The sequence below is a fragment of the Corythoichthys intestinalis genome, chromosome 7 (genome assembly GCF_030265065.1).
Source record: "Corythoichthys intestinalis isolate RoL2023-P3 chromosome 7, ASM3026506v1, whole genome shotgun sequence".
Taxonomy (NCBI): Eukaryota; Metazoa; Chordata; class Actinopteri; order Syngnathiformes; family Syngnathidae; genus Corythoichthys; species Corythoichthys intestinalis.
Window position 1 is genome coordinate 31,678,691 of NC_080401.1, and position 26,303 is coordinate 31,704,993.

General features: G+C 40.2%; 3 protein-coding genes across 18 annotated transcripts in view; 2 read left to right on the top strand and 1 right to left on the bottom strand.

The window, feature by feature from the left end:
- Positions 1-3,083, top strand: part of exoc1 (exocyst complex component 1) — a 28,966-nt gene extending 25,883 nt beyond the window's left edge. The window contains exons 16-19 of one of the 4 annotated variants that reach the window (XM_057841911.1): positions 1,520-1,703; positions 1,772-1,971; positions 2,031-2,225; positions 2,308-3,083. In XM_057841911.1, coding sequence (XP_057697894.1) covers positions 1,520-1,703; positions 1,772-1,971; positions 2,031-2,225; positions 2,308-2,460 — 732 coding nt within the window. In that variant the 3' untranslated portion in view covers positions 2,461-3,083. The remainder of the gene's footprint in view (positions 1-1,519; positions 1,704-1,771; positions 1,972-2,030; positions 2,226-2,307) is intronic. The other 3 variants (XM_057841909.1, XM_057841913.1, XM_057841910.1) reach the window with 3 other exon arrangements.
- Positions 3,084-3,386: 303 nt separating this feature from the next.
- Positions 3,387-20,777, top strand: cep135 (centrosomal protein 135). 4 transcript variants are annotated; one of them, XM_057841819.1, is made up of 25 exons: positions 3,387-3,593; positions 3,855-3,973; positions 5,575-5,762; positions 5,875-6,042; positions 6,117-6,258; positions 6,351-6,435; positions 6,509-6,637; positions 6,711-6,917; positions 8,541-8,606; positions 8,683-8,833; positions 8,906-9,135; positions 10,063-10,218; positions 10,289-10,429; positions 10,656-10,733; positions 10,824-10,975; positions 13,728-13,843; positions 13,979-14,169; positions 14,253-14,308; positions 14,890-15,058; positions 15,125-15,235; positions 17,427-17,591; positions 17,665-17,874; positions 19,019-19,221; positions 19,358-19,462; positions 20,318-20,777. In XM_057841819.1, the coding sequence occupies exons 2-25, from the start codon at positions 3,861-3,863 to the stop codon at positions 20,448-20,450; spliced, it is 3,465 nt and encodes a 1,154-aa protein (XP_057697802.1). In that variant the 5' UTR covers positions 3,387-3,593; positions 3,855-3,860; the 3' UTR covers positions 20,451-20,777. The 4 variants fall into 4 exon arrangements, with proteins under 4 accessions (XP_057697802.1, XP_057697805.1, XP_057697804.1 ...); XM_057841822.1 differs by having other exon boundaries at positions 14,015-14,169; positions 20,318-20,776; XM_057841821.1 differs by having other exon boundaries at positions 8,906-9,114; positions 20,318-20,776.
- The window catches only part of LOC130919259 (centrosomal protein of 135 kDa-like), a 29,826-nt gene continuing 12,154 nt past the window's right edge, over positions 8,632-26,303 (bottom strand). Inside the window, exons 24-47 of one of the 10 annotated variants that reach the window (XR_009063926.1) lie at positions 26,111-26,239; positions 25,925-26,038; positions 25,715-25,858; positions 25,564-25,635; positions 25,376-25,495; positions 25,178-25,303; positions 24,998-25,075; positions 24,417-24,520; positions 24,002-24,117; positions 23,772-23,926; positions 23,433-23,594; positions 23,259-23,369; positions 22,998-23,183; positions 21,614-21,823; positions 21,350-21,552; positions 21,192-21,284; positions 20,814-21,002; positions 15,482-20,430; positions 13,968-15,220; positions 13,700-13,764; positions 13,273-13,614; positions 10,237-10,384; positions 10,037-10,125; positions 8,633-9,103 (exon numbers count right to left, since the gene is read on the bottom strand). Coding sequence is in view for 1 of the 10 variants with exons in the window: in XM_057841818.1 (XP_057697801.1) it covers positions 20,828-21,002; positions 21,192-21,284; positions 21,350-21,552; positions 21,614-21,823; positions 22,998-23,183; positions 23,259-23,369; positions 23,433-23,594; positions 23,772-23,926; positions 24,002-24,117; positions 24,417-24,520; positions 24,998-25,075; positions 25,178-25,303; positions 25,376-25,495; positions 25,564-25,635; positions 25,715-25,858; positions 25,925-26,038; positions 26,111-26,239 (2,298 nt within the window). In the remaining 9 variants the exon portion in view is untranslated. Of the gene's footprint in view, positions 9,104-10,036; positions 10,126-10,236; positions 10,385-13,272; positions 13,615-13,666; positions 13,765-13,967; positions 15,221-15,464; positions 21,003-21,191; positions 21,285-21,349; positions 21,553-21,613; positions 21,824-22,997; positions 23,184-23,258; positions 23,370-23,432; positions 23,595-23,771; positions 23,927-24,001; positions 24,118-24,416; positions 24,521-24,997; positions 25,076-25,177; positions 25,304-25,375; positions 25,496-25,563; positions 25,636-25,714; positions 25,859-25,924; positions 26,039-26,110; positions 26,240-26,303 lie in introns of those variants that run through there. The other 9 variants (XR_009063925.1, XR_009063920.1, XR_009063922.1 and 6 more) reach the window with 9 other exon arrangements.

Sequence of the window (26,303 nt, forward strand, 5' to 3'; positions counted from 1 at the left end):
TTTAGTATGTTCTGTCTGTATGCATCTAAAAAAAAACCTCAAAGCTCACGGTAGCACTTTGGGTGTCAAATTCACCTCTTCCAGGATGTTTCGCCAGTGTAGCACATTTTAGCAGAACACCGGTTTTGTCATACTCTCGTCTTGTCTCATCCCGTCTTTCCTGTTCACTTTGCGTTTGCTGTTCGTTTTGTGAAATATTGACAGTGCTGTCATGCCTATTAATGTTCCTCTCGGGTTCAAATTGAAAGGGTTGAACAGATGACATGTTTGTGTCGCTAGAGTCATACTCTGGAAGCCCAGCAGCATTATCATGTGACTTCACCGCCCAATATCAATATCAAATTATTTTTACTCATAATAACATTTATCTTTTAAGAAGTCTTTGTATCCGTAGATCCCTTTAAGGGGCTCAAAAAGAGGATTTGGCTGATTTTAGGTCAACAATCTCAAACAATTCCTGAACTTTCAAAATAGTTTTCAATTAATTTGGCCATCGATTAGTTGTCGATAGAGGTGGGAAGAGCGGCCAAAGATTTTACTCAAGTAAGAGTAGCGTTACTTCAAAATAATTTTACTCAAGTAAAAGTAGACATCCAAAAATGTACTTAAGTACAAGTAAAAAATGATTTGCTGAAAAGCATACTCAACTAATGAGCAACATTGTGAGTAATCGCTTACAATGTTTTTTTCCTAGCACAAAGTTATCTGTATGAACTGTTGTTATAATAATACTGTACTATATTAAGACACATTAAGCCAAAGAAATACAAAAAAATACTAATAATTCCGGCTAGAGAAAAAAAAGTCTACACAAAGGAAGCATCAGTTGTCAAAAGAGCATGAGTACCCTCTAGTGGAAAAAATAGTTCCTAGTTTTAATTATTGAATAGTGAATAGTTTCATCAAGTTCCTATTATGAAATTAAAAGTATCATATCTCCGGTTTTACATGGTCATTCGATGCCAAATAAAAACTGGGAGAGAGGTTAAAATCCGCACATTCGAGTCATGTTGAGGGCAGAGCTCTATGTCAAATACATCATTTTTTACGTAATTGAACAGGCCGGCATCTTCATAGAATGGCAAGCTTGAGTCTGACTGGTATATTTGGAGTCATGTGATTATTGTTGCGACGTCTCATTGGTGAAACTGTGAGAAGTACTGTTGGCATCACTGGCAAAAAAAAAGAAGTAAAGAGGAAAAATGTAATGAATAATGTAACCCAAAGTAGCAGAGTAAGAGAAGCATTTCTTCACAAATCTACAAAAGTAAAAGTATGACGTGATAAAACTACTCATAGAAGTACATTTTTCTCAAAAAGTTACTCATGCAAATGTAACTGAGTAAATGTAGCACATTTACAACCCACCTCTGGTTGTCAATTAATCATGGCAGCCCTAATTAGCTGCCATTGACCACAATGGCTATCCAATCCATTGCAAAATATTAGACGTTTATTGCCGCCAATGACACCAATACAAGATTTTGTATCAAATAACAGGCTGACTTCCTCCTTGCAGTCCGGCCAGATCAGACAAATGGAGGAAGTGAAAATTTCCAAGAAGAGCAAAGTTGGCATCCTCCCGTTCGTCACTGGTTTTGAAGAATTTGCCGAGCTGGCTGAGACCATCTTCCGAAATGCTGAACGTCGCGGCGACCTTGATAAAGCTTACGTCAAACTCATCAAGGCTGTCTTCATGAACGGTAAGAATGCTGAGGCTTATGTTTTTAACCTTAAGACAAAGCTCTGGCAAGCGACTCATCTTCCTCAGTGGAGAAAGTAGCCAGCGAGAGCCAGAAGACACCGCGGGACGTGGTGATGATGGAGAATTTCCACCACATCTTCTCCACGCTTTCCCGACTCAAGATCTCCTGCCTGGACGCAGAGAGAAGGGAGGCCAAGCACAAATACACAGACCACCTGCAGTCCTATGTCATCAACTCTCTGGGCCAGCCTCTGGAAAAACTCAATGTAAGACCAAATAAAAACATTAATATAACAAATTCATGCTCATCCCGACTCTGTTGCAGCATTTCTTCGAGGGTGTGGAAGCCCGTGTGGCCCAGGGGGTCCGTGAGGAGGAGGTGAGCTATCAGCTAGCTTTCAACAAGCAGGAGCTCCGCAAGGTAATTAAAGAGTATCCTGGAAAAGAGGTGAAGAAAGGACTGGACAACCTTTATAAGAAAGTGGACAAGCACTTGTGTGAAGAGGAAAGTCTGCTACAGGTGAAATTAACTTTTATATGATTTTCCTTCATTTGCTCTCCTGCAAATACTGTACATGCTCCCTCATATATGTTCCTTGTAGGTGGTATGGCACTCCACGCAAGACGAGTTTATCCGGCAATACAAGCACTTTGAGGGACTGATTGGCAGATGTTACCCCGGCTCTGGAATCACAATGGAATTTACTATTCAGGATATGTTGGAGTATTTCTCCAGCATCGCGCAGTCCCATTAGCCTGACTGACAATGACTCACTACTGACACACTCTGGATAAACATGTAAAAACACATTTGTTCATGCTTTCATCCATTTTTCTTTAAAGTCGTCACCTTTGGTGTTGGCGAACTAAAGGTCTGACTGTGGCCATCCATCCTGGCTTGGTTGCTTGCTAACCATAGGGGATTCATTGACAACAGCAATTCACAACCATGAACATTTTAGTGTCATCAGTGAATCTAACATGTTTACGGCCAAAGTACTTCAGGAAAACATACACAAGCACTGGAAGAACATGAAAACCCCACGCAAGAAGATTGGAGCTGACTTTGGAACCTCAAATTTGAGAACTGCAAAGCTTGCAAAATTTGTGTACTAAACTGTGTCTGTGTTTATTCGTTCATCTCATTTCTTTGCTAATAAAAATCCAGTCACTTTGTTTGGCACTCTCCAGTTGTGAATCGCAAATTTTGCATTTGGTAACTGGTCTGTGGGTGGATGTTACCCAGATATAATCCAGCCTTTAATTCCACTAGTGTCACACCATGATTAATATAGAATTATCAATATAACATATATCAACTGTACCTTACTTGGAGCAGTAATGAATAATCAATAATGAATACCGGTAATCAAAAACCTGGGCAGATGTTATTCACATAGCAACACGTGAGCTGAAATCTGATTGGCCTGCCCCACAAATTTAAGTATCCACTCTCAACTATAAGAAGCTGTGAAGCTAAATTAAACTCAATGAAATATCGGGAATATACGGTAATAAAAGATAAATTTCATGAAACAAATTCTTGAGTTGGGTTTGTCAATTTAGCCCAGAGCATTGCGTTTAATTACGCTTTTCTGCAGTGACACAGCACCGCCCGTCTGGATTTTGAATATACGGGCGGCGCTGGTGAGTAAAATGCGCGTCCCATGTAATGTTTCCTACATCCATGGTGACGAATGAAAATCTGATGACATCGGCGCTCTTTTTAAACTTTTAAAAAACATTCACTCCTAGCAAGGCACGCGTCTAAAATGTTTTTTGATAAGAAAATTGCACGTATAATGGTCCCAGTGTTTAAATAGTGTCCGTATATGAAGGGCAAAATTATCCTAAACCTTAGTCAAAAGTGTTTCTTCCGTCTAAGGAGGTAGGTTGAGATAAAACTCGACTTTACATCAATAATGTCGTGTTCAAAATATATTGTACCATTGAATTGGCTGAAAATGAGTTGTTTTAAATGTATATAGCTATTAGCTTACCAGTAGCTTAAGCTAGCTGCTAGCCGACTGTAGTTGTCAACATGGCTCAACAATTCCCGCCTTTTAAAAGATTGAAAATGCAAAATGAACACTTTCTCTAGCGTCTTTAAGGGGCATACTGTTTTATTAGACACGCATATGTTTATTAGGGGTCAATGGCGAGCTGCGCGGAGAGGAAATTTGTCAACTTGAGGAGGCGTCTGGACCAGCTGGGCTACAGACATCCTCTGGGAATTGAAAACCTACCACTGGTCGAAAAACTTTTCAGGTAAAACGCACTGATTTGGAACCTTTCCGGTCAGTTCCGAAAAATTGCTTGAGCACCTCCCCCTTTGCCCCTACATGCCCAAAGTGCCCCTTTGGGCTTTTTTTGTGTGTGTGTGTGTGTGTATGTGTCTGCTGGCCGACTGTGCAGGCGCTCCGAGTACTTTACTTGAACACCGAAAACACCTTTAAAAATAAAAAAGCCGCCTGTGTGCTGCTAAACCGGACCATGACCCCCCCACCTCCTTTGCACGCTGTGACCTGGGTGTGTGGTGAGGAGTCTGAGGAAATCTGGTGGTTGAAAACAAACGGTGTTACCCTATTAAACCGTGTTTGAAAAATACTGTAACAAAAATTCTTGCACCACGTTTATAATGGGGATTTAAAAAAAAAAAAAATAATAATAATATGTAATTTTGTCTTATACAGTTTTGTACTTTAATAATGAATTACCCCCTGCCCCAAGGCTATTACGACCTGTGTGTTTCACTCTCTATAGGCAACCATATTGGTCCGTTCTCTTCACAACGTTATCTAGAAATTAAGTTCTCTAAAAATGAAATAATAGTTTTGAAAAAACTGTGCTGATGGTGGCTCAGTGAAAATCTAATTTGGTTTGTTCTCAGATGAACAACAAGTTGAGCAAGGAAGTTTTGATATAGAAGTTAAAGGAAGAAAATGGGCAAAGACAGACTGAGTCACAGCCAGAAAGTGTTGATGACAGTGTTGATTTCTATTCATTGTTCTCTCCTCCTAATTAAAGTCTGTCACAGTCCCAGCCAATTATACTGTAAAGCTGGTTATACTGGAAGTTATATTGTTGTAAGGTGTATTAAATTTTTGTTCATGTGCCCCTTTTGAGCTATGAGCACCTGCCCCTCCATCGGTCTCTGCAAGGCCCTGCTTATTACCAAAAGTTCCTACTTGCCCAAATTGTTCAGTGTCTATGTTAACTCATTGGCTCCCATTGACGGCACTCGTCGACTAATTCATTTTGATTAGGAAGGTGCGAATTTGCCCCCTCCCAGTCAAAATAATTTGGACGTCTAGCGCGATCAGTGGCAGTAAAACATGAGCATTCAACGCCAGTCCTCCCCATTTAAATTATTGGACATCTATTACAATGCGAAATGACAGTCTAATATATTTATGAAAGAGTTAAAAAAGACACAAATTGTTTACAAGATTGTTGCAATAATTTAGTGTCACGGCATTTATTTACAAAAGTGTTGCACTGAAATATTCTCATAGTATGTGAGGAAGAAAATATTTTGACTGTCCATAACACTGCAAAAAAAAATTAACATTGTTTATTTTTTCATTTAGAAATGGCTTGTTGTTCTCTTTAATAGTTGTATTGTAGATTGATTTTCTGGGCTATATATCGATAATTGTTGTATCGCCTATTGTAAGATAGTCGTTATCATGAGCTTTGTATCGCAAATCGTATCGGGAGGTACCAAGAGCTTGCTCATATTTTAAAAACGATGCCATAAAAAGACAAATAGCACTTACTGTATTCTCCTTGTACTGCGTGATTACATCATTTGCCACCCGCCAGTTGAGAATCACTGAAAAGCACAACCTATGCTCAATTTTTCCCAGTGATTTGGTCCACACAACTGAAAGTCTGCGCAATGCAAAACTTGCAGCAAAGTCGGTGAATGAAAGCCAAAATTGTGAGGTCCTCCTGGAACCCTACAAGGCAGATAATGCAAGGCTTGTCAGGGAGAACAACCGTCTTCACCTTGAACTCCTCAAGGCGAAGGAGGAGATTGAACATGTGACCAGAGGTAAGATGCAAAAACAGGGAGGTAGCTCATATTTCAATTGTCACGGTATTAAACCGAAGCTCAACATGCGTGATAATATCTCTTTCAAATAATCCTACCTGCCTCATTTTAGAGTTAAAAAGCCGCATCAGAAAACTGGACCTTGACATGTGTGACATAAGGTTCTTAAACAATCAATACGCGCAAAAGGTCCGCTGCCTGGAAAAAGACAGCAAAACCAAAGCCGAACGTATCCTGCAGCTGCAGGAGAAAAACCTGCAAGCGGTAGTACAGACGCCAGGTAATCGCTAAACCAGAGTTATATACCACTTTTTAGTATTTTATTACGAAGTGTATATTTTGCATTTCTTCTAGGTGGAAAAAAACGAAGTATTGCTTTCCGACGTCAGAGGATGCAAACCGATGAGCTCATCCCTCCTCCTGTAACATCGGCGTATCCCGTGACTCAGCCTGACGATCCGTATATCGCGGATCTTCTGCAACTGGCTGATAACAGGTTATCACTTTTGTTTTAATTGCTTGTATGCAAAATGTTTTGTTTCTGGTGTAAGTAATTACACAAACAAGTATTTTTGCTTACCTTTGTAGGATTCTTGAGCTTCAGAACGAAGTCACAAAACTGAAATCGGAGCTAGCTGAATCCAATGAATGTATACAGCTCCTTAATATCCAAGTAAGTAACCTGCAAATGAACACGTAATAATTGATTTACATTTCCAAAAATGTATTGAAACCTTTTCTCTTAGGTAGGTGAGCGGGAACACGAAATCGATCGTCTGAACCGTGCGCTTCATGGAGGGCGACCATGTGAAGTTGTCGCTTTGGAAGCTAAGATCTCCAGTAGTGAGAAACTGATCACTCAACTCAACTTCCAAGTGAGTAAATCGCCTCTTTATGAAAATTAAGCTATTCCTTTAGGGTCCTCACAAGTCACCTAACATAACCCAGATCGAGTACTTACAAGACTGCAACAAAACACTTGAGGAGAAGGTGGAGGGACTACAGCAAAAGTCCTCCAGCCAAGTGGCCGACCTCTCCTTGAAGAATTTTGAACTGTGTCAGGAACTGACCCAAATTGACGACCTGGCCACACGGATGGAAATGGATAAGGAGCAAGCGCTGGAAATGGCTGACGTGGAGTTGTGGGATAATAAAGTAAGCACATGAAATTCTAATTTAAAATCTTTCTACAGTTCTTTGTGTCATTTGTAGATTTATTTTTATGTCTGGTGTTTTGAGCTAATATGTGAATTACTTGTGAGTGGCACAGATGCACTGTTAAAAAAAAAAATAACCATCACATGTTAAATTTATGGAGAATCACTCGTGTTACCTTCGAGATGCTCCGTTGAGCAAGGGATGGGTGTGACAAAATATCAAAATGGTGATATTTCGTGATACTTTGTATCCCAAAAGGTTATCGATATGCTCCTGCCAAGAATCGAGATATCGTTTTAAAAAGGTGCCAATGTTCTGAAAGAAAAAAAAAGGAACCAACAAGTTGCTACCAAAATCTTCCACCATAATAGTGTCTCAGTTAACTCTAAGGCTGCATTGACGGTGCTTGACGCCCAATCCATTTAGACTGGGAACGTTTGTTCATTCGAAACCAGAGCATTCACAGTCATTCTGTCCGATTTTCAGGGCATTTACAGGTCACTTGCTGTTCATTTTAAGACATTTACAGTTCATTTCCTGTTGAGTTTGAGTCACTGCCTATTCATATGGGTGATTACCAGGTCACTTCCTGTTCTGTAACTCAAAATAAACCGGAAGTGACCCATAAAATACCCCCAAATCAACAGGAAGTAACTGAGAATCAACAGGTAAATGACTTTTAATGGCCCAAAATTACCTCATTCCCTGGCATTGGCTGTCACTGATGGCCATAGACGTCCAATTGGACGTCTACTAGTGATAAACTCATTCCAATTCACAGCAGAAGCTTGTTTTCTGTTAATTAGTTGTTTGTAGAATATCCTAGAATGATTTCCTGACCAATGTATCACCATATTGTCGGATCATCGTTATCGTGAGCTTTGTATTGCAAATCGTATCGTATCGTGAGGTAACAAGAGGTTCCCACTCCTAGTTACACGTGCCCATAAGCTCCGCTCCTAGAAAACTGGCACCTCGGGCAATTGCCCAATGACAATCCCAGATGGAATGGGCGGGGAACAGGAAAATGAGTGCACTGACATCACCACCACAATCCCACATGACCTGTTACATAAAGAGGACAGAATAAAATAATGACTTTTTTTTTTCCTTTTTTAAATCTGCAAACCTGCAGTTACAGTTACTGAAGTTTCAGTAGTGTACTTATAAATCTTTAGTATGAATGAATATCCTTATACCTCTTAATTATTTTGTTGCTTGTAGCTCTTAACTCATTCACTGGCATTGACAGTTAAAAACCTCAAATCCATTACTTGAATGACTGGGGACCAGTGATCAAACGATTGCTGCCAACCCTCTGAGTCAAAATGGATTGGACGTCCATCGCCGTCAATGGCAAACAACGAGTTAATACGTATATATAAATACATTTTAAAAATCGGATCATTTTTCTGCTTCCAATCCTCTGAAAATGACACGATCGGATCAGGGATATCCCTACTAAAAATATAAGTATCAGATTGGCACGGGTTTGGTAAAACAGCTTGTAAAACTCGGATTGGAAGTTTAAAAAAAAAAAAAAAAACTGGATTGGGACATTTCTAGTTTTAACGTGTATTTTTAAGTTTCCCGTTTTCCCGATCTATTTGCCCTCCACAGGAAGTCATTCAAAATCAAAAGGAAGTCATCAAAGATTTGGAGGACAAGCTTGAAAAAATAAAAGTGGTAAGTATTTTGTGTAAAGCATTTATTACTGTTTATTTTGCCCAACTTGCAGAAGCCTTAATTGTTTGAATCTCAGGAACTTTCTCTGCGCAATTCTGAGAAAGGTTCCTTTGAAAAGCAGCTGGTTGAGGTTCAAAGACAAAACAAGAAATTGGAGGAAACGCTGGAAATTCTTAATGCTGACAAAAAAAGGCTGGAAGAAAAAGTGGAAAAGATGATGTCTGCTGGTACACTTTCATATAATTATCAAGAAGTCCCTAATCTATATCATGTATTGACCATTGATTTTTTTTTTCTAGACAAAGACATGGTGCTGGAGCTAGAGGCCATGCGAGCCAAACACGGTGTCTGCGGACGGGAACGCTCGCCATCTCGTCTGGATGCCTTCGTCAAAAGCCTTGAGGAGGAGCGTGACCGCTACCGTCGGGAAGCCGAACACCTGAGAACCCTCAGAGGGGCTGGAAACCCCGTTCGCAGTCCGAGCCGGAGTGGTAGTCCTGGAAACAAAGTAATCAGCGAAAGTAGAACAGTAATTCATACCTTTATCATGTTGGCTGAAATACTGTAATGCAAATTGTGATTTGCATAATCCTCGGTAAATAAGGCTAGGTTCATACTGCAGGTTTTAATGCACAATTCCGATTTTTTTGTCATATCTGTTTTTATTCTTTTATTTTTTTTGGGTGTGCCCGTTCAGACTGCTTTTGTCCATTGAGCCCGTTCAAGTATTACGCATGCGCACTAAAAATTCACCGTCCGACACGCGCTGAGCAAACTGACCCCCATGCGCAGAAGCATCGAAACAAATGACTACACCCGAAGGCTGTATGTCATTCCAGGGTGATCATATTTTGATTTCCTAACTGAGGACACAAATAACAGACATTAATAACCCCTGTTTAGTCTTATATTCAAAGTTTATATGGATTGATAAGAACGCATGTACGCACTGTGCGTATGTAATGTAAGCAATACTGAAATATTGCTCTTTTGGCGCACAGTAAGAAACCGAGTATTATCCAGCTTATCCTTTTCTTCATTGTATTTTTTTATGACTGTGCTCAAGCCTGCCTCCTGCATAGTAAAAGCCAAGTTCCAGCTAGGCACTAACACTAATGCACAGCTACATTGCTGGCGTCTTGCCTGCTGCTTTTGCGCTTTGCTGATGTAATTGCTGCATGAATTCCGATTTGGGAGACTTGACAGTTCAGACCGCCGCCACTATCTGGAAAAATGTAGCCCAGATCGGATTTAAAACACATACGAAAGTGACCCAGATCGGATTTGAGATGGTCCACTTCTATGCGACTTGTCCCGTTCTGACCGTCAAGTTATTGCCTCACTCGAGACTATAAACACAATAAAATCGGATTTGTGCATGAAGACCTGCATTCTGAACTTAGCCTAAAGGATGATGTATATGAATTCACAGTTTGAACTCATCATTGCTTTTCAGGGAAGCATCACACAATCCGACTTGCTCGTTGTGGTGAGGGAGCGAGATTTGCTGAGGACGGCTCTGCAGGAAATGGAGGAGCACACAGAGGACATCCAAACCAATGTTAAAGCCCTCAGCGCGGAGAAAGACCATTTCAAAACCATGTTTCATAAGGTGAAAAGCAGAACCTACCCAAATATTTCTACTTGGAGTGGATGTCTAAATGCTCTGGTTCATTTTTTAGATGCAAGAAAAGCTGCAGAATGCCTGTCAAAGTTCAAGCACTTCTGATGAAGTTTTGAGGCTAAAACAGGAGCTCAGGCTTGCAGAAAGTAAAATTCTGCAGGTCGAAACAGAAAGGCAATTACTGATGGAGGAATTTAAGGTTTGGACACTTGTGTGCTAGCAGTATGGATCTCAATTTAGGTACACATTGACAGTTGAAAACATCTGAACATTATTCTTTCCTTCCAATCAAGTCGGCAGCACCTAGACAGATTTCTTTAATCTTTTAAGATGTGAAGAGAGAAAGCAATTCTCAAATGCAAACCAGTTTTCAGTTTTTATGTCCCTTTTTTTTATTTTTGCAAAATGTTCTTCTTCATCGTTAGGTTGGCCAAACGTCCGCTCTCCCAAATGGGAATATGCAGGAAAAGAGGATTGTTGATATGCAGAGTGTCATCCAGAGTGTAAGCATGCCGATTATTTGACTGGGCGAATCACAGTATTTGACTTTTTGCCAAATTTGACATGAACTCTATGGACTGTACATTGTGAAGATGGAACAGGAGAACCTGGATCTGCGTGCACAACTCTTTGCGCTGAAGGACAGCAAGCGGGACATGGAGCAGAAGTTGGACGTTCAGTCAAGTGCTCTGCTTCAGAGTGCCGAAGAGGCGACGCAGCAGAGGACAGCAGCCTCTGCGCTGAGGTTTGTTTTAATCATCGTATTGTTGGAATTTTTTTAAAGAGAGATCCACAGATAGAAAGAATTTTAGTTCTTCCAAGATAAATGTTGTTACGAATTAAAATAATTTGATATTGAAACCCCTCTTCACGTTTCGTTTTTATACAATTTGTAAAATTAGCTTAACTAGCAGGTCGCCATTATTGTTGACATCGCAGGACGGTGACGTCACATGGTTACGCTGCTGGGCTTCCAGTGTATGACTAGCGACATAAACATGTCATCTGTTCAACCCCTTCAATTTGAACCTGAGAGGAACATTAATGAGCATGACTGTACTGTCGATATTTCACAAAACGAACAGCAAAAGCAAAAAGAACCGGAAAGACTGGATGTGACAAGACAAGAGTAGGAAAAAAAACTGTGTTGTCCCACAATGTGCTGCACCGACGAAACATCTACAAGACGCAGATTTGACACCCAAAGTACTACCGTGCGTTTTCAGCTTGTTTTTTTTTTTTTTTTTTAGATGCATACAGACAGAACATACTAAAAAAGCCTTTAAAAAAAAAAAAACGCAATCTCAAATAAGGGTCTTTTAAATATGCTACGTGACTAATGTGGTCAACAGATCAAGAATCTGCTTTAAAGCTACCACAAGAAAACACAATGCTTAAAAGTATGAGAGGGAAACACATGCAAAAAGTATTTTGAGGCAATGAAAATGTAGTAAAAGACTCAATAAAAACACAAATAGTAAGTACTCGCCGCTTTTAACCGATGAGCGCATGTGTTGGACGTCTCGGCCGTGTAGACGGAATTGCAGTAACTCTGTAATATTCGGCGAGTGACGGTGCTGCTCTACATTATCAATCACCCCAAGCGTCCTTTGCGCGCTTAAAACATGTACCGTAATTTCAGGACTACTGGGCGGCCCTGATTACAAGCCTCACCCAGTACATTTTTAAAGGAAAAACCATTTTGTACATACATAAGCCTCTCCTGCCTATAAGCCGCATGTGCCCACTTAGTAACATGAGATATTGACGAAGAAATACACAGTTTTCAAAATTTTAATAACACACCTTAACTTGTCGTTCCAAACAGCGCCAGCAAACACGGCAGTTATATAGCAGCGGCACGGAAGTTACATAGCATCAGCACGGCGGTACAGCACTAATTGGGCTGGTTATTAAAAACATAAAAGTCTTTGTTAGCAATCTCCATCTTCCTCCTGTGCACTCAAACCATGGAACTCTTCACCCTCAGTGTCGGATATGAAGACGCTCAGATACACTTTGCCACGCACCTACTCAGTCTCTCCTTCACTGTCGCCTTCAATGTCTCCCATAATGAGGCAAATTCACTCCTGAGCCCGTCCCGTCCTCCTCGTCACGCAGCAGACTGGCCCCTCGAAACCCGTTGGTGATGGCGGACTTCTTTCACACCGCTTCACGCTGCCAGGCTCCCCCAGCATACCTGTGCAATAGCTGCTCTTCGCATGAGGCGAGTCTTGGCAAACAATCTCTCGCCACGAGTCATCAAAATTTCCCATACAACTCTGATGGCCAATTTCAATTTTTCTAGCGTTTTCCATGATGCAGATGGGCCAATTCTACTCAAGCACAAAGACGAGGGTCCGCCACCTCTATTCATGCACAACGTACAAATTAAAAACCACCGGTAATAGTGCAAACTAGCGTCTTCCTCGACACTTATATTCCAAGTGTCTCACTCCCACATTCCATGCTCGAGCTCCCCGGGCGGCCGTCAGAAAAATGCACAAATTGGCCGCGTCATTGCACACGCCGCGCAACCAAAATGAGGGGAAAAAGTAGCGGCTTGTAGTCCGGAAATTACGGTACTTAATATGATAGACTTTTAAATCAATGGTAATATTTTATGTGTTTCTAAGAACATATTTTAGTAAAAGAGAACAATTGTGGCTCACTGGAGCCTAAGTCAGAGGTTCCCTTTAAGTACATGTAACGAAGCGCAGGATTTACCCGCCCCTGAGACACAACAGGAGTAGACTGGACAGGGCTTTTCAGTTCACACAAATTGTTCATTTAGAAAGAAAAACAAAGCCTCCTTTTGGTTGGGCCTCCAGCTGCGTGGAGTTCGGGCTCCTTTGGGCAGACGGCACTGCTCCCAGCATCCACACACACTGTGATACACATACTGTGGGCACTACAAACTGGTGAAAAAGACACTGCGATATATATAAAAAAAAAAAAGTCACTCGAGTGCAAAACGGGCAGGCCCCGGAATCCGCCCCTCAAGACAGGGATGTGCCCAACTTTAAAACTTTACCCACCCACCTCTGCTAAAGGTGTCTTTACTGTCCACTGGCACTCCTCCCCTCAGCAGTGCAGTTTTGCCCTAAAGGCAGGGGGTTACGGGGGACATCCCGTGATGTCGGTGCGGCTCGATGTCGTGAATGACAGCAGAGTGGGAGGGGGCGTCCTGAAATCCGACAGGTGTGGGCACAGTGCATTTGGTCTGTCCAGCATCGCAGCGTTCGGACTAACCTGCGTTTGACTTCGTCTCACTTGGGGTGCTATCAGCTCTCCCATGGGGTCCGCCCTCCCATGTACTCTGACCACGCCGCATTTGGAGCTGATCATAATTTCCTTCAGCTAATCAACCTGTTCAGGTGTTGCCTTGATTAGGAACACCAGAGGAGAAGGGTTCACGCTCGCACACAATACCTACCACGCACTCATTCCCTGCTGTCTGTTTACATACACGTTGGTGTTATGTTTCTGTATTTCAGGCTGCAGCAGGAGCAGATGCAGTATTCGCTCTCTGATCTACAAAACAAGCTGACTGTAAAGACCGCCGATCTACAAGCCGCTCACGAACAGTTGCAAATACAGGACGAGACAATTGGTGACTATTTTTGCTGTTATACCTTCATAGACTTCCTAATATAGTTCATAACAAGTTTTTTTTTTTTAAATAGGCCCTCAATGAATAGGCCCCGCGCCCCGTCAATATATTATGAAGTTTATACCTTTTTCTTAGGACTGGTCAACACGATTTCTCTGCTCTTTTCTGCAGAGGTGTTGCGTCAGCAGGTGTCCAAGCACCAGCAGGATGCCGAAGTTCTTCATAACTCCTTCTCTGCGCTGGATAAGGAGAAGGATTGTCTCCAGGATGAGGTGGACCAAAAGACTGAGAGACTAGTTGTCCTACAGGAGGAACTTGCAAACAATGTATCAATCTTTTTTTCATTGAAATCTTTTTTTAGCTTTAAAACTGGCTTTTCAGATAAGCTTAACTCATTGTGCTCTCCTAGGCAAAAAACCTGAAGGATGTGAGGTTTACAGTCACTGCGATGGACAAATCTATTGCGTAAGAAGACTTTTTTTCTCTCCCCCCAAGCGCCATTCCAGTTCATTAAAGCAATGGAAAACACCTAGTACACTGTAAATGACCTTCATGTGAAAGGCACTTGCACATAGTATGCATATCGCACGTTTATTAGACATCTGATAATGAAGAAAATTAGGTCTAAAAAAAACAAAAATGTCTGTACCAGTTCAATCTGTTGCTTTCTTTCTGCTTTCTCAGTGTGAGACACAGACAAAGCCCACTTCACTTCCTAGGTCTATTAAAGCTTATTTCTACAATAGCCGCATGTAGTAGAGTGGGTAACCACGAACCAATGCGTGACGAGTCAGCAGGTCAATCTGAGATACTCACCTTTGATTGGCTAAAATACTACTGCCATTTAAGAATATCTGACGACAGCTATTTCCCCTACATCGGAAAATATTGGCTTTCATTAACGTTTTCCTCCACTGTTACACATCGGGAAAAAAATAATTCAGTATTTTCACTTTATTAAACTAGATTCTTTCCAAAAGGATGCACATGATCAAGGTGATTTCCAACCCCTTAAACTACTGGTACTTCCCACCTTTGTGTCTCAGTCAACTGCAGGGCGCGCTCAACAGCCGAGAGAGGGAGCTGGCCAGTTTGCGAAAACAACTAGATAATGCGCAAATGGAGCTAGCGCGACTACAGAAAACTCAGGAGATGGTAGCCAGTGAGAAGAGGAACCTTCACGATGACCTGACCACTATGACCAGAGAGAACCAAGTAAGGAACACATTATTCGGAATACCTTCCATCATGTTTAAAAACTGCTTTTGTCATCTTGTGTAGACGGTCCACGTTGAGTTGAAGGAGGCTTTACGTGAGCGCGATGAGCTGAAACTGAGGACACACTCTTATATCACTAAAGTGGCCAAAATTGAGAACCTGTTAAAGACAAAGGTAATTATTGTAGCATACATACTGTATATGTTGCCCCTGAGTTTAATTAAAATTTTGGGGGGAAATTCTATTTTATCTAAGACCAACAACTAACATTACAGTAATAACAAGTAAATGGAAATCATCAGGCTAAATACACATCTGTTAACGTGACATATTAACCACACAACATAACTTTTTTGACAAACTCTCAATCTTATTCCAAATCACTACCAAATCTATTGACGTTTTCATCTTCAGTATCACCTCTGAACAATTCCCCCAACTCTGGAAGTAACGGGTACGCCTACAACGGCTTTCTCGCAGCTTTCAGTGTCGCAGTTGTAGACCCAGCCAAACTATGGAGAAGAAAAAAAAGGGTAAACTTAATAGTCCAGAAAAAAATCCAACAAAAGTTATCATTAGCTTGAGCTACATTGGGCCATAAGAGATCTTAAAAACGAAAGAAAACCTAAATTTCCCGACAAAAAATACACAAGTCACGTTTTTTTGTTTTCATTTATGTAGTCATTTTTAAACAAAATTTTAAATTAATTGCCATTGTTTCATTTTTTTTTTTTTTTGTATTTTACTTAGAATTGTTAATTTTTTGTATTGTTTGTTTTTTAATAGTTTATTATACCTCTTGTTGCATTTATATTTTTTATTCAAGAAAAAATACATTTCGAATCATTCATATATATTTATTTTAGAGCTGTCAAATGATTAAAATTTTTAATCAAGTTAATTACAGCGTAAGAATTCATCGTAATTAATCGCAATTGAAACCATCTCTAAAATATGCCATATTTTTCTGTAAATTATTGTTGGAATGGAAAGATAAGACACAAGACTGACATAAACATTCAACATACTGTATTTATTATAACAATAAATCCACAAGATGGCATTAACATTCTTTCTGTTAAAGGGATCTACAGATAAAAACTTGTAGTTCTTGAAAGATAAATTTGAGTACAAGTTATAGTTATTTTATATTAAAACCCCTCTTAATGTTTTCGTTTTAATAACATTTGTAAAATTTTCAATCAAAAAATAAACTAGTAGCTCGCCATTGTTGACATCACCGAGCGGTGACGTCACATCAGGCTCCCTGCCGTTTTTCCAGTGTCTTTAACTACGTAATATAGTGATTGAAATACACCACAAGGTGTCAATGGTGAGTTTTAAATTAGAGATCTAGCCAATGCAAAGTCTGACTAAGTTTTATGTCTATTTTGCATAGCTACTTTGATTGGGAATGCCAGTTTCTTTGCATTGAGCACTTTTCTTTTTGTGAACATTATTTTTTTGAGAGATAGGAATATTATTTTTGTTATGCTTTCACTAAATGATACTGTAGCGACTTAACTGTTCCGCCCAAATGCATGATGGGAAGTTGGGCAACCATGACTGTCAGTGGTGGCTGCATGGTATGCAGTATCATCTGTGTTGTTTTCAATTAAGCATGTTAAGAAAAAGATCATCTTCTGTCATTCTTCCCCATGTCGTTGGCCACAATACTTATATCTATTGTGAAATAGTTGCCAAAGCTTAAGCCAATAAAAGGCGCAGTCCTATGAACGCCTGTGTCCACTCGCATCTCTCTGCCTTTTCGCTCTCAGTGTGCTAAAACGGCGTCATTATAAACTGTTTGAGGTAACGCACGATCGGGTCATTCCGTGCATGCGTCAATTGCGTCAAATATTTTAACGCGATTAATTTTAAAAAATTAATATCGCCCGTTAACGGGATAAATTTGACAGCACTATTTATTATTATTGACCATGGGAAAATACACAAATGCCCCAGTAAAACTACAATTTGATGTCAAATGAGCGGGCCGTAATGGGCTCATAGGCTGCAAGTTTGAGACCCCTCGTCTAAGACTTCTTTACAGTGAATTCAAAGTTTATTTACAAGGTTAAGAACAATAGCAGCTGCAACAAAGTGCAGAACATAAACACAATTCACAAATAATACGAAACCATTTAATGCAACATAAGATAGAAACAAAGCAAACAAAACTTAATTAAAGCAGGTACAACATTGCGAAGGTTGTTGATCTGTTTTCTTTCAGTGTTTAGTGGTAATATGCCCAAAGTTACTCTCTGGTCAGTGTAAAAACAGTTAATTTTTAAACCAGATCTGGCTTGTCTATCACCCTCAATTACATCTCATGGGTTAAATGATGTGGTGTGTCTGCTCACAGGAGCAAGAGAACCTGGACCTGCAGGAGCGCCTCCACACAACTACACACCAGCTGCAGCAAATGGAGGAGCACCAGAACTCCACCCGCTTGGAGCTGCGCACGTCCAACACTGAACGCCGTCACCTGCAAGAAGCCGTCGGCCGCAAGGACCTCGAGATTCAGCAGGTGAGAGACTCAATCAAGGAAGTGAAATTACATTTAAAAGTGGATCATTTTGGATTGAAAATTTTTTTTCCAGCATCAGCAAGCTCTGATGGCGTACGAGACCAAAGTGTCCACGCTGGCCCGTACCATGGCGCGACTGGAGGAGGAGCTGCACAAGGCTAAGGAGGAGAATGCTTCTCTCGCGTCCAATTTGGCTTCATTCAGGGACCTGTGCGCGAAACTGGACTCTGCTAAGGCGCTCACCGCAAGGCAGGCCACATCAAAGAGCATGGAACTTGAGAGGGTGAGACTTTAAATCGCTGGCCCAAACTAGCGGCCCTAGGAACAATATTTGATCTAGTGCTGGGTTATATGACAATACATACTGTATATGGCGTCCCAAAAATGTATCGGTCATGAATTCCAACTATCATCACTATTGTCAAATTTAATCATATACAGTCTTATTAATATACACTTTACTCAACTCTAAAGTGCTGATATTTCATAACCTTAGCACTTTTTTCACTCATTGGCTGCCATTGATGGCACTCTGCATCCAATCCAGGGCTGGTCGTGAAGTCAAAACATAAATCCCACTGAAAGATGAGCATTCAGAGGGAGTCATCCCAGTTTAAATGAATTGGATATGTTTTTCTCAATGGTAGGCTGTAGGTTAAAATACTATGAAATTAAAAAAAGAAAAATGTTTTGGGGAACAAAATTAGAACCGTACCATAATAATATATTTGTTTTTATTTAAATGTCTTTATTAACATCGATCATTTTATTTAAGATTAGATTTTTTAAAATTATATAAAATTCTGAATATTGGGACCTGGTGTCCATGTACGTGGACATGACATTTTGTAGGCCACATTTGTATACTAAATATTATTCATCAATTATTCATCAATGACCCAGAATGTGATGTCCACGTATGTGGATGCCAGGTCCTTAAGGGGTATTTGTTTTTAATAATTAGCATTTAAAAAAAAAAGTCCCTTGTCCTATTGTGGGTTGAATCAATTAGGCAAAACAGCCGTTGAATGTCCCTATACCAGCAACCCAGAGATGTGATAAATCACCACACAACACATATGTGGTGCGTAAATAAAAGGTAACTTATTGGCTGCCATTGTAAGCAATAAATGTACAAAATGAATTGGATGTCCTGTTGCTATCAATGACAGGGAATAATTTAATGAAAAAAGAAAAATTGAGGTGGACACCCAACACACATAGTCGCCACTACTATAATATTGGGAAAGAATCAGCCACTAACAAAGATAAAAAGATGTAAGAGTTCAAATGGATTGGACGTCTACAGCCGTTAATGGTAGGATATAAGTGTTCACAAAGGATAGGCCGCTTTTATGTAAAGGTATCACTGCAGTGTTATTTTAAATCGATGTTCATACTGACTTTGTAAAATTGTTTCCTTCAAGCTGGAAGGAGAGCTCGAAGATGTGCGCTCCGAAAAGGAGCTGCTAAAAAAGCAGCTGGCCAGCGAGCGACTCACAGTCCGCAACCTGGAGACACTGGTGTCCAGCAATCGCCAGCAAGTCTTGGAGACACACCTGACGGCCAACGAAAAGGAGTCTGAGCTGAAGGTCCTGCGAGATAGACTCACTATGGCCGACAACAAGAAGTAAGGAGACAGATTTATTCTTGCTTTGGTGTGGTCAGAACAAAGGTTGTAGTTGGATAATGTACTAGTTCAAGTACATGGACCTGAAACTAAAAATGATTTGCTTGTATTTCTCCTCCCCATTGCCGTATACCAGTACTGAGCACGCGAGGGACGTGTCCAACCTCCGCTCAAAGGTCTCCCAGCTGCAGAAAGAGATGGAAGTACTCAACAGACAGCTGACGTCAGAGCGCTTTGAACGGTGAGAACCACCCAGTGCTAATAGAGGAATAGACAGTGAAACCTCCAAATTTCAGTCTTTAATTTTTATGATTGAGTACCGTATATTTGGACTATAAGCCACAACTTTTTTTCCCCGCTTTGAGTATATGTAATTAAATAAAAATACGATTCTTAATTTTTTAAAACGTTTTTTCATGTTAATTGTTTAAATGTTAATATTGCATCCATGAATTAACTGAATATATTTTACAAAAATAATTAACAATGTGATTTGAAAATAATCTGTATGTCAAAAATATGCAATTTCTAATAGATTTTAAACATATCGCCATATATATATAAAATATAAATGTATCCTAAAAAAAGTTGCTTAAATGTTCTCATAAATGCAATATTAACTGTAAATGTTTTACAAAAAATAATAGTGTAATTTGAAAATACAGCATTTGATAAAGAATGTATTTATTATATCAGATTTTTTTTGTTGCTCAAACATATTAAAATAAAAAAAAATAATTTTAAAAGTGGCTATTTAAAAAATAATAACAATAATGATGTTTTAAAAAATATATAATATGGGCACTATTCATTTAAAAACAATTGATGTGATAAAAAATTTGAAGGTTAGTACACAGTACACTGTTTTTAAAGTGGGATTTACACTTGACATGAGAATTTAAAATGTGAAATCGACAATTGACTGTACAGTTAACAAAATGACTAAGACCTCGGTGTGGATTCAATAGATTCTAAATCAGAACGATATCTGAAGTTGACCACGGGTTGAGTTTCGACCTCAGAGGTTCCGCTATAATACATCCTCATCAGAAGTCAGCGTTGTGTTCAAATTTGTGGGTAATATGTGTGCTGTCAGTGAGCGGGCCGTGCAGGAGATGCGGCGTCAAGGCCTGTCTATCTCGCCGCTGCGGAGCTCCTCGTCCCTGAACGTCTCGACTGGTTCACAGCGCACGTCCATCAACACCCCCACTGAAAAGTCAGATGATTAATGCATTATTTTGTTTTCATTAAGATATAGTTAACTTCTACCTTCACTTTTGTAACAATATATTTTCATGATTGTATAAATATTTGTATTTGTATTTGTTTTTGTTGTAGTGTCCTCCATATATGACGTAAATGTACAATTGCCCTACCGGTATTTGCCAACTCGTATTTATTGAACCATAAAATTTTATAACTCACATCTTGGACTTCTCTAGTTTTCTGTACAAAACATAGTTTCCAATTCATGTTCTAAATATACATGTATGCATATTTATTTGTTCAATAAAAATTTAATTGTATATTCATACAATGTACGCTAGAATTGTTTACTCAAATGGAAAAATATTAGCGTTGTAGTACTATGCCTCTTCTTTTGGTGTCACCCGAGTCCAGGATCTCCTGGAATCTTTTGTGACGTTGGCCCAAAGCTAATCTCTTCTTGTACAGAGTTGTACGGGTCCATCTGGTGAGGAACGTCTGCGTGGTCAATGGGCGAGGAGGCTCTCTTGGGCATGAAGGATATTTCTTGTGAGGATGTGCCATGATGACCCTCACTGTTGCGGGACAAAACACATTTGCATTCAGACGTATGGTCAATTTAAAGTACCGTATTTAGTGAACCTAGAATTTGTGTTTTGGGAATATGGGGGAAAAGTCTCAAGAGCTGAAACTCAAAACCCAAACATCAAAAATGTGATACGGGCATGCCAACCACTCAACCCCTACACCTGCCGAACACTTACCGCTCGAGGACTTTGCTAGTCAGAACCTCCATCTGGGTCTGCAGCTGAGTGACTTTCCCCCGTAGAGTGGTCACCTCCCTTGCATGCGACATTCTGCATAAGACAAACACTGGCAATGTTCCGAAGCCCAATTTTCCCCACCCGTCCGTAAGTCATACATCTTGTTGTCAGCCTGGGTGAGCTTGTGGCGTAGAGTAGTTAGCTCCGCCTCCTTGTCACTAGCTGCTTGGTGGGCTTGAAACATCTCCTTTCGACTGGTGGACAGCATAGCCTCCATGTTGCGTAGCGTCAGTTTCTCACTGGCAAGGTGCTCCTTCAGGAGAGCCGCCTCCGACAGCGCATCCTCCTGCTTTGAGGTTGCCTAAACAACACTGAAGTCTGAGCTCGAGTTTTTCCAATAAGATAGAAAAAAGGAGCCTCACCCTCTCGAGCTCCATGCTCTTCTGCAGAAGTTGTTGCGCTGCAATTTCCTTGTCAGAGTCCAATTTGACACATACATCCCTGACTGTGGCCAATTCAGCCAGGAGAACCACCTTCTCCTCTTGTAGGACACGGAGTTCTGCCTCCAGCTGACTCATTCCATGGGCTAATGTTGCCGCCTGTGCCTTATATGTCTGCAAGTCCTGCATAAGCTAGAAAGGCAAGTATCGTTATTTCTTAGTTAAGCATCTTTTTTCATACTTTGGCTTGGCCTGTGACAGACTCACTGTATACGGCAGAAAACACTCAGGCGACTTGAAGTTCCGCTCTGAGACGTCCAATTTCAAAATTGTCCTATATGCATGTGTGATACATCATTGGAAAGCCTAAAATTTTCAACAGGAGGGCTTTTTTAAACAAAAAAAAATGTTTAAACCCTAAACCCTAATTCTAGGTTAGAGCATGAGAGAACATAATTAAAGACAACACTAACGAGATATTATGACGTACTTACCTTATTTCGATCCCAAAACTCCGTGTAGCGTGTATCACCAAGTGTCAAGACACAGATTCAAATATTTACCCTTTTAAACGTTTTTTTTTTTTTTTTCTTCTTTGTTTGGATCGATTATTTATCATCTAAAATATTGGGGGAAATGCGACAGTAACAAAAAAAATACATCTAAGCGATAGTTATGAGGTAGATATCTGTGACCTATTTACTTACACTTTTTGTCATTGTGACGTAATTTGTTTAAAAGTTTAAAATATGCGAGTATTTTTTGAAATTGTTTTTTTAAAAAAAAATTTAACCAAATGTTAGATATCAAATAATGATCCTAAGCTAAAAATGATAGACATTTCAAATGATAAATATAATTACTTCTTTTTATGGCTGGGTTGAAACCTAAGCGGTTGCTCGGTGTCTGTATACAGGGGTCTCCAGGGTAAAACAGACAAATTAAAAATACTTCGTGGGCTTATTGCGCCATGAATCTGCTATGGTAGCACATAGACATATTGTTCTATCAAACAGTTCTTTTCTCTTAAAATACAGCATTTTATTTTAAAGAGGGGTGCAAGAGCAGGAACTGCTTTTTCATTCTTATCTGTGTTTTCTGCCATATATATATATTTTTTTCCCCACACTTAACAGCCACAGGAAGTGGTGCTATCTTCTACCAGAGTTAAGAATTGTTCAGCATGGTGATAGTGAATATGAAGATTTTAGATTTGATGATGATTTTGTAGTGAGATTGAGGGTTTGGCTGGTGTGACTTACACACATTTGTGATTTGTATTCCAAAAATTGCAGTAGGTTTTCACCAAATCAGATGTGATAGACTCCAGGTTAACTTAAATGAAAAAGATGAAGTGGGACCTTACCTCCTTGACCTCTTGCTCCTTGTGCCCGAGGGCTTCGCAGAGGTTCTGACGTTCCTTTTCGGATAACAGGAGCTCCAGGCGTATAGAGCCGTTGAGGTCCTCCGCACACTTCAAACGGTGCTCCCGTACCTGCAAGTCCGAATGGGCAGTGCGGATGCGCTCCAGCAGGTCCAAGTTCTCCTGATCCTGCGAGGACAGACATGCATCACAGTCTCATGAGAGAGTCGATAATTCTCCTTGTGTTAAGTGTATTTTTCTTGCCTTTGTCTTCAAGATGTTCTCAATCCTGGCCACTGTATCAACGTAAGAATTCATTCTCTGTTTTAGCTCGTCCCGTTCACGTAAAGCGTCCCCTTTCTCCATGAGTGCATGCTGGTTGAGACAGTTCAAACGTGAGTGGATGACGTTTAAATCGAGAGTAGCGTGTTTATTTACTTGCTTCTCCTCTGTGATGGCGGCCATGTCGTCCTGCAGCCTCCGGTATTCACCGATTATCAATTCGTTGTGTCTCTTGAGTCTCCCCAGCGTTTCCTGATGGTTCTCCAGCATTCTATGAGTGGCCATCGCTCTGTCATGGCTTTTCAGTTCAAAGTCTAGCTGCCTGTGATAGAAAAAAAGCACCCAAAGTTAGCAGTTTGGTCTTTTGTTGTCTCTTTTGAATGTAGGTACTCACATCAGAGTTGCTTTTTGTTACTATCCAGGCTCTTTGCTGATAAAAATGTTAAGACTATTAGTGCATCTAAGATGACAAAAATTTTTATCATGGAAGTTAACCTTCTTGCTCAGTTGCTCATGAAGAACTGCCAAACGCTTAGTCTTCTTCGCCACGTCCTCCTGAAGAACATCCTTTTTGAAGCACAATGCCGAATAAGAGATCTGAAAGACCTTGGCATCCTGTCTGTGCTGGTAAAGCTGCTTACTCAGTGACTCTGGCGAAACATATAATAAAAATCGTTCCAAAAAGAGAGACAAGACAACCAAAAGAATGGCTGTTATATTTGTACCGATTATGTCCTCCAATTTTTCCATCTGGCTGTGAGCGTCGTGCAATTCATCTGTCTTCACAGATAGCATTTGTTGGAGGTCCAAAAGCGCATCCTGAATTTGGTCTTGTTGCCGCCTTTTGAAAATAGATAACTGTTGTATGTGCTGGCAAAGGTCAGAATACGGTATTGTAATTGATATTACATGGAATACTAAATATCAAATAAATGGTTTCATTTCCACTCATCTTTCTGGGTTTTTTCCAATACTGGCCTCAATTGTCAACTGTAATTAGCGTCACAACTGTTCTAAACAAAGATGGGTTAGAGATGAAATCTCTGGTTTCTGAATTTGGTCATGAGTTAGTCTGACTTTCTGCGACATGATACCACTATGCGGTACATTCGATTTGGATTTATACCGGTGGAAACAAACCTAAAACCGGATGCTGCTGTCCTCTGCCCCGGCGACTCCTCTGCATTCTGAACCAGTGCAGCAGAACGGGTATCCATCTGGCGCTCCACATTCCGCTCGCGGACCTGTAATTCCAAAACCTGTGAGTGCAACTCCAGGTTCTCCTGCTTCAGCTTCACTCCACAACACACAAATCACGAGTTAGCGGAACAACAACTTCGGCGAGAAAGTCAAACGGGAACTTTGAACTTGGAAAGTGGGATAACTGCAAAACAACAACTGTGAGAAACCAGACAAGAACTTTGGACTTTGAGAGGAGAACTTGGCTGATAAAAACATTTCAAATCGTTTCAAATGTAACTCAGGATAGCAATTCGGAATACTTCCAACCATTACCAAAGAAACTTTCCACAAAGGCTCTCGCCACCCAAATTACAATATTCTAGTTTTTTTTTTTTTTTTTTGCATAGAGTTCTGGTTTATCTGATTAAACTTTCCAAAGGGTGAAAGGTTACTTTGCCTCAAATCAGTTGTGCAGATTAGAAGAGGCAGTGTCTAGTGTACTGTTGACAAATGTCACGGTCGACCGCAATAAGGCTTACACTGTGAACAACATCCTGCTGGTCGAGAATCCTGTTTTGTTGTCCATGTTCATATGGCACCACAGAAGTCAGGCCGCGCTGCATAACAATATGTCACAAAGTTTTTTAGTTTCAGTACAGTTTGTCTATTAACATTAAAAAAAAAAAAACGGTATGACACTATCCTTTATCAGTGCTTACCCTAATTTCCTCCCTGAGTGATTCTTTTTCAGCAGTCACCTGCTGGATTTTTTCTTCTGCCAATCTAAGCTTCTCCTTCAGTTTAAGAACTTCAGCAGATGTTTTTGAGTTTAAGTTGCATCCCATCTGAATGTAATTCAGTCCTTCTACATTGATGACGTTCACTGATGTTTTTTTGTCACAACCGGCAGTACTAACCTTCAACTCTTCCTCCAGTGAGACTTTTTCCGCCGTCACCCGCAGAAGTTTTTCTTCAGCCAATCTGACCTTCTCTTTGAGTTTGGAGAGTTCTTCGGATATATTTAGGTTGGACTTTAGCTATAGATTAAGAAAGTTAATTAGTCTGGTGAATTTACTATTTTTGTAAAAAGTCTGCTGGTACTAACCTGTAGTTCCTCCATCAACGAGTCTTTTTCAGCTGTCACTTGCAGGATTTTTTCTTCAGTCAATCTGAGCTTCTGTTTCAGGTTGAAGATTTCAGTGTGATTTTTATGGAATTAGTCCATATCTGGACACAAGAAGTCTTTCGATACGAACCTTCAACTCCTCAGCCAGGGAGTTGTTTTCTGCGGTCACCTGAAGGAGTTGTTCTTCTGCCTGTCTGAGCTGCTTTTTCAGTTGAAGGATTTCAGCAGATTTATTTGCGCTTTGCTTGTAATGCTGCAGTTGCTTTTGTTCCCACTTAGAAGAGTAGTCTTGATGAATTGCATGCTTTTACCTGATCAAGAATTTTCTCCATTTACCTACCTCTGCGTGCTGCGAGTCTTTTTCTTCGGTCAACTTCTGTATTTTTTCTTCTGCTAGCCTGAGCTTCTCTTTCAGGTCGGAGATATCACCAGATGTGTGCGAACCAATCTTTTGCTATGAATTACAAAATGTAGTCATGTTGAAATCGTCCATTATGGCAAAGATCAAAAGACTTTTGATTCCAACCTTTAAGTGCTCTATTAATGGATCTTTTTCGTTTGTCAACCGCTGTATTTTTTCTTCAGTCAGTTTAGGCTTCTCTTTCGTTTGAACTTCACCAGATTCAGTTGCGCTTTGGTCTTTACTGTGCGGCTGCTTTTGTTAGCAATTAGAAAAGAAAAATAGTCTTGATGAATTTATTTTTGTGCAACTTATCAGG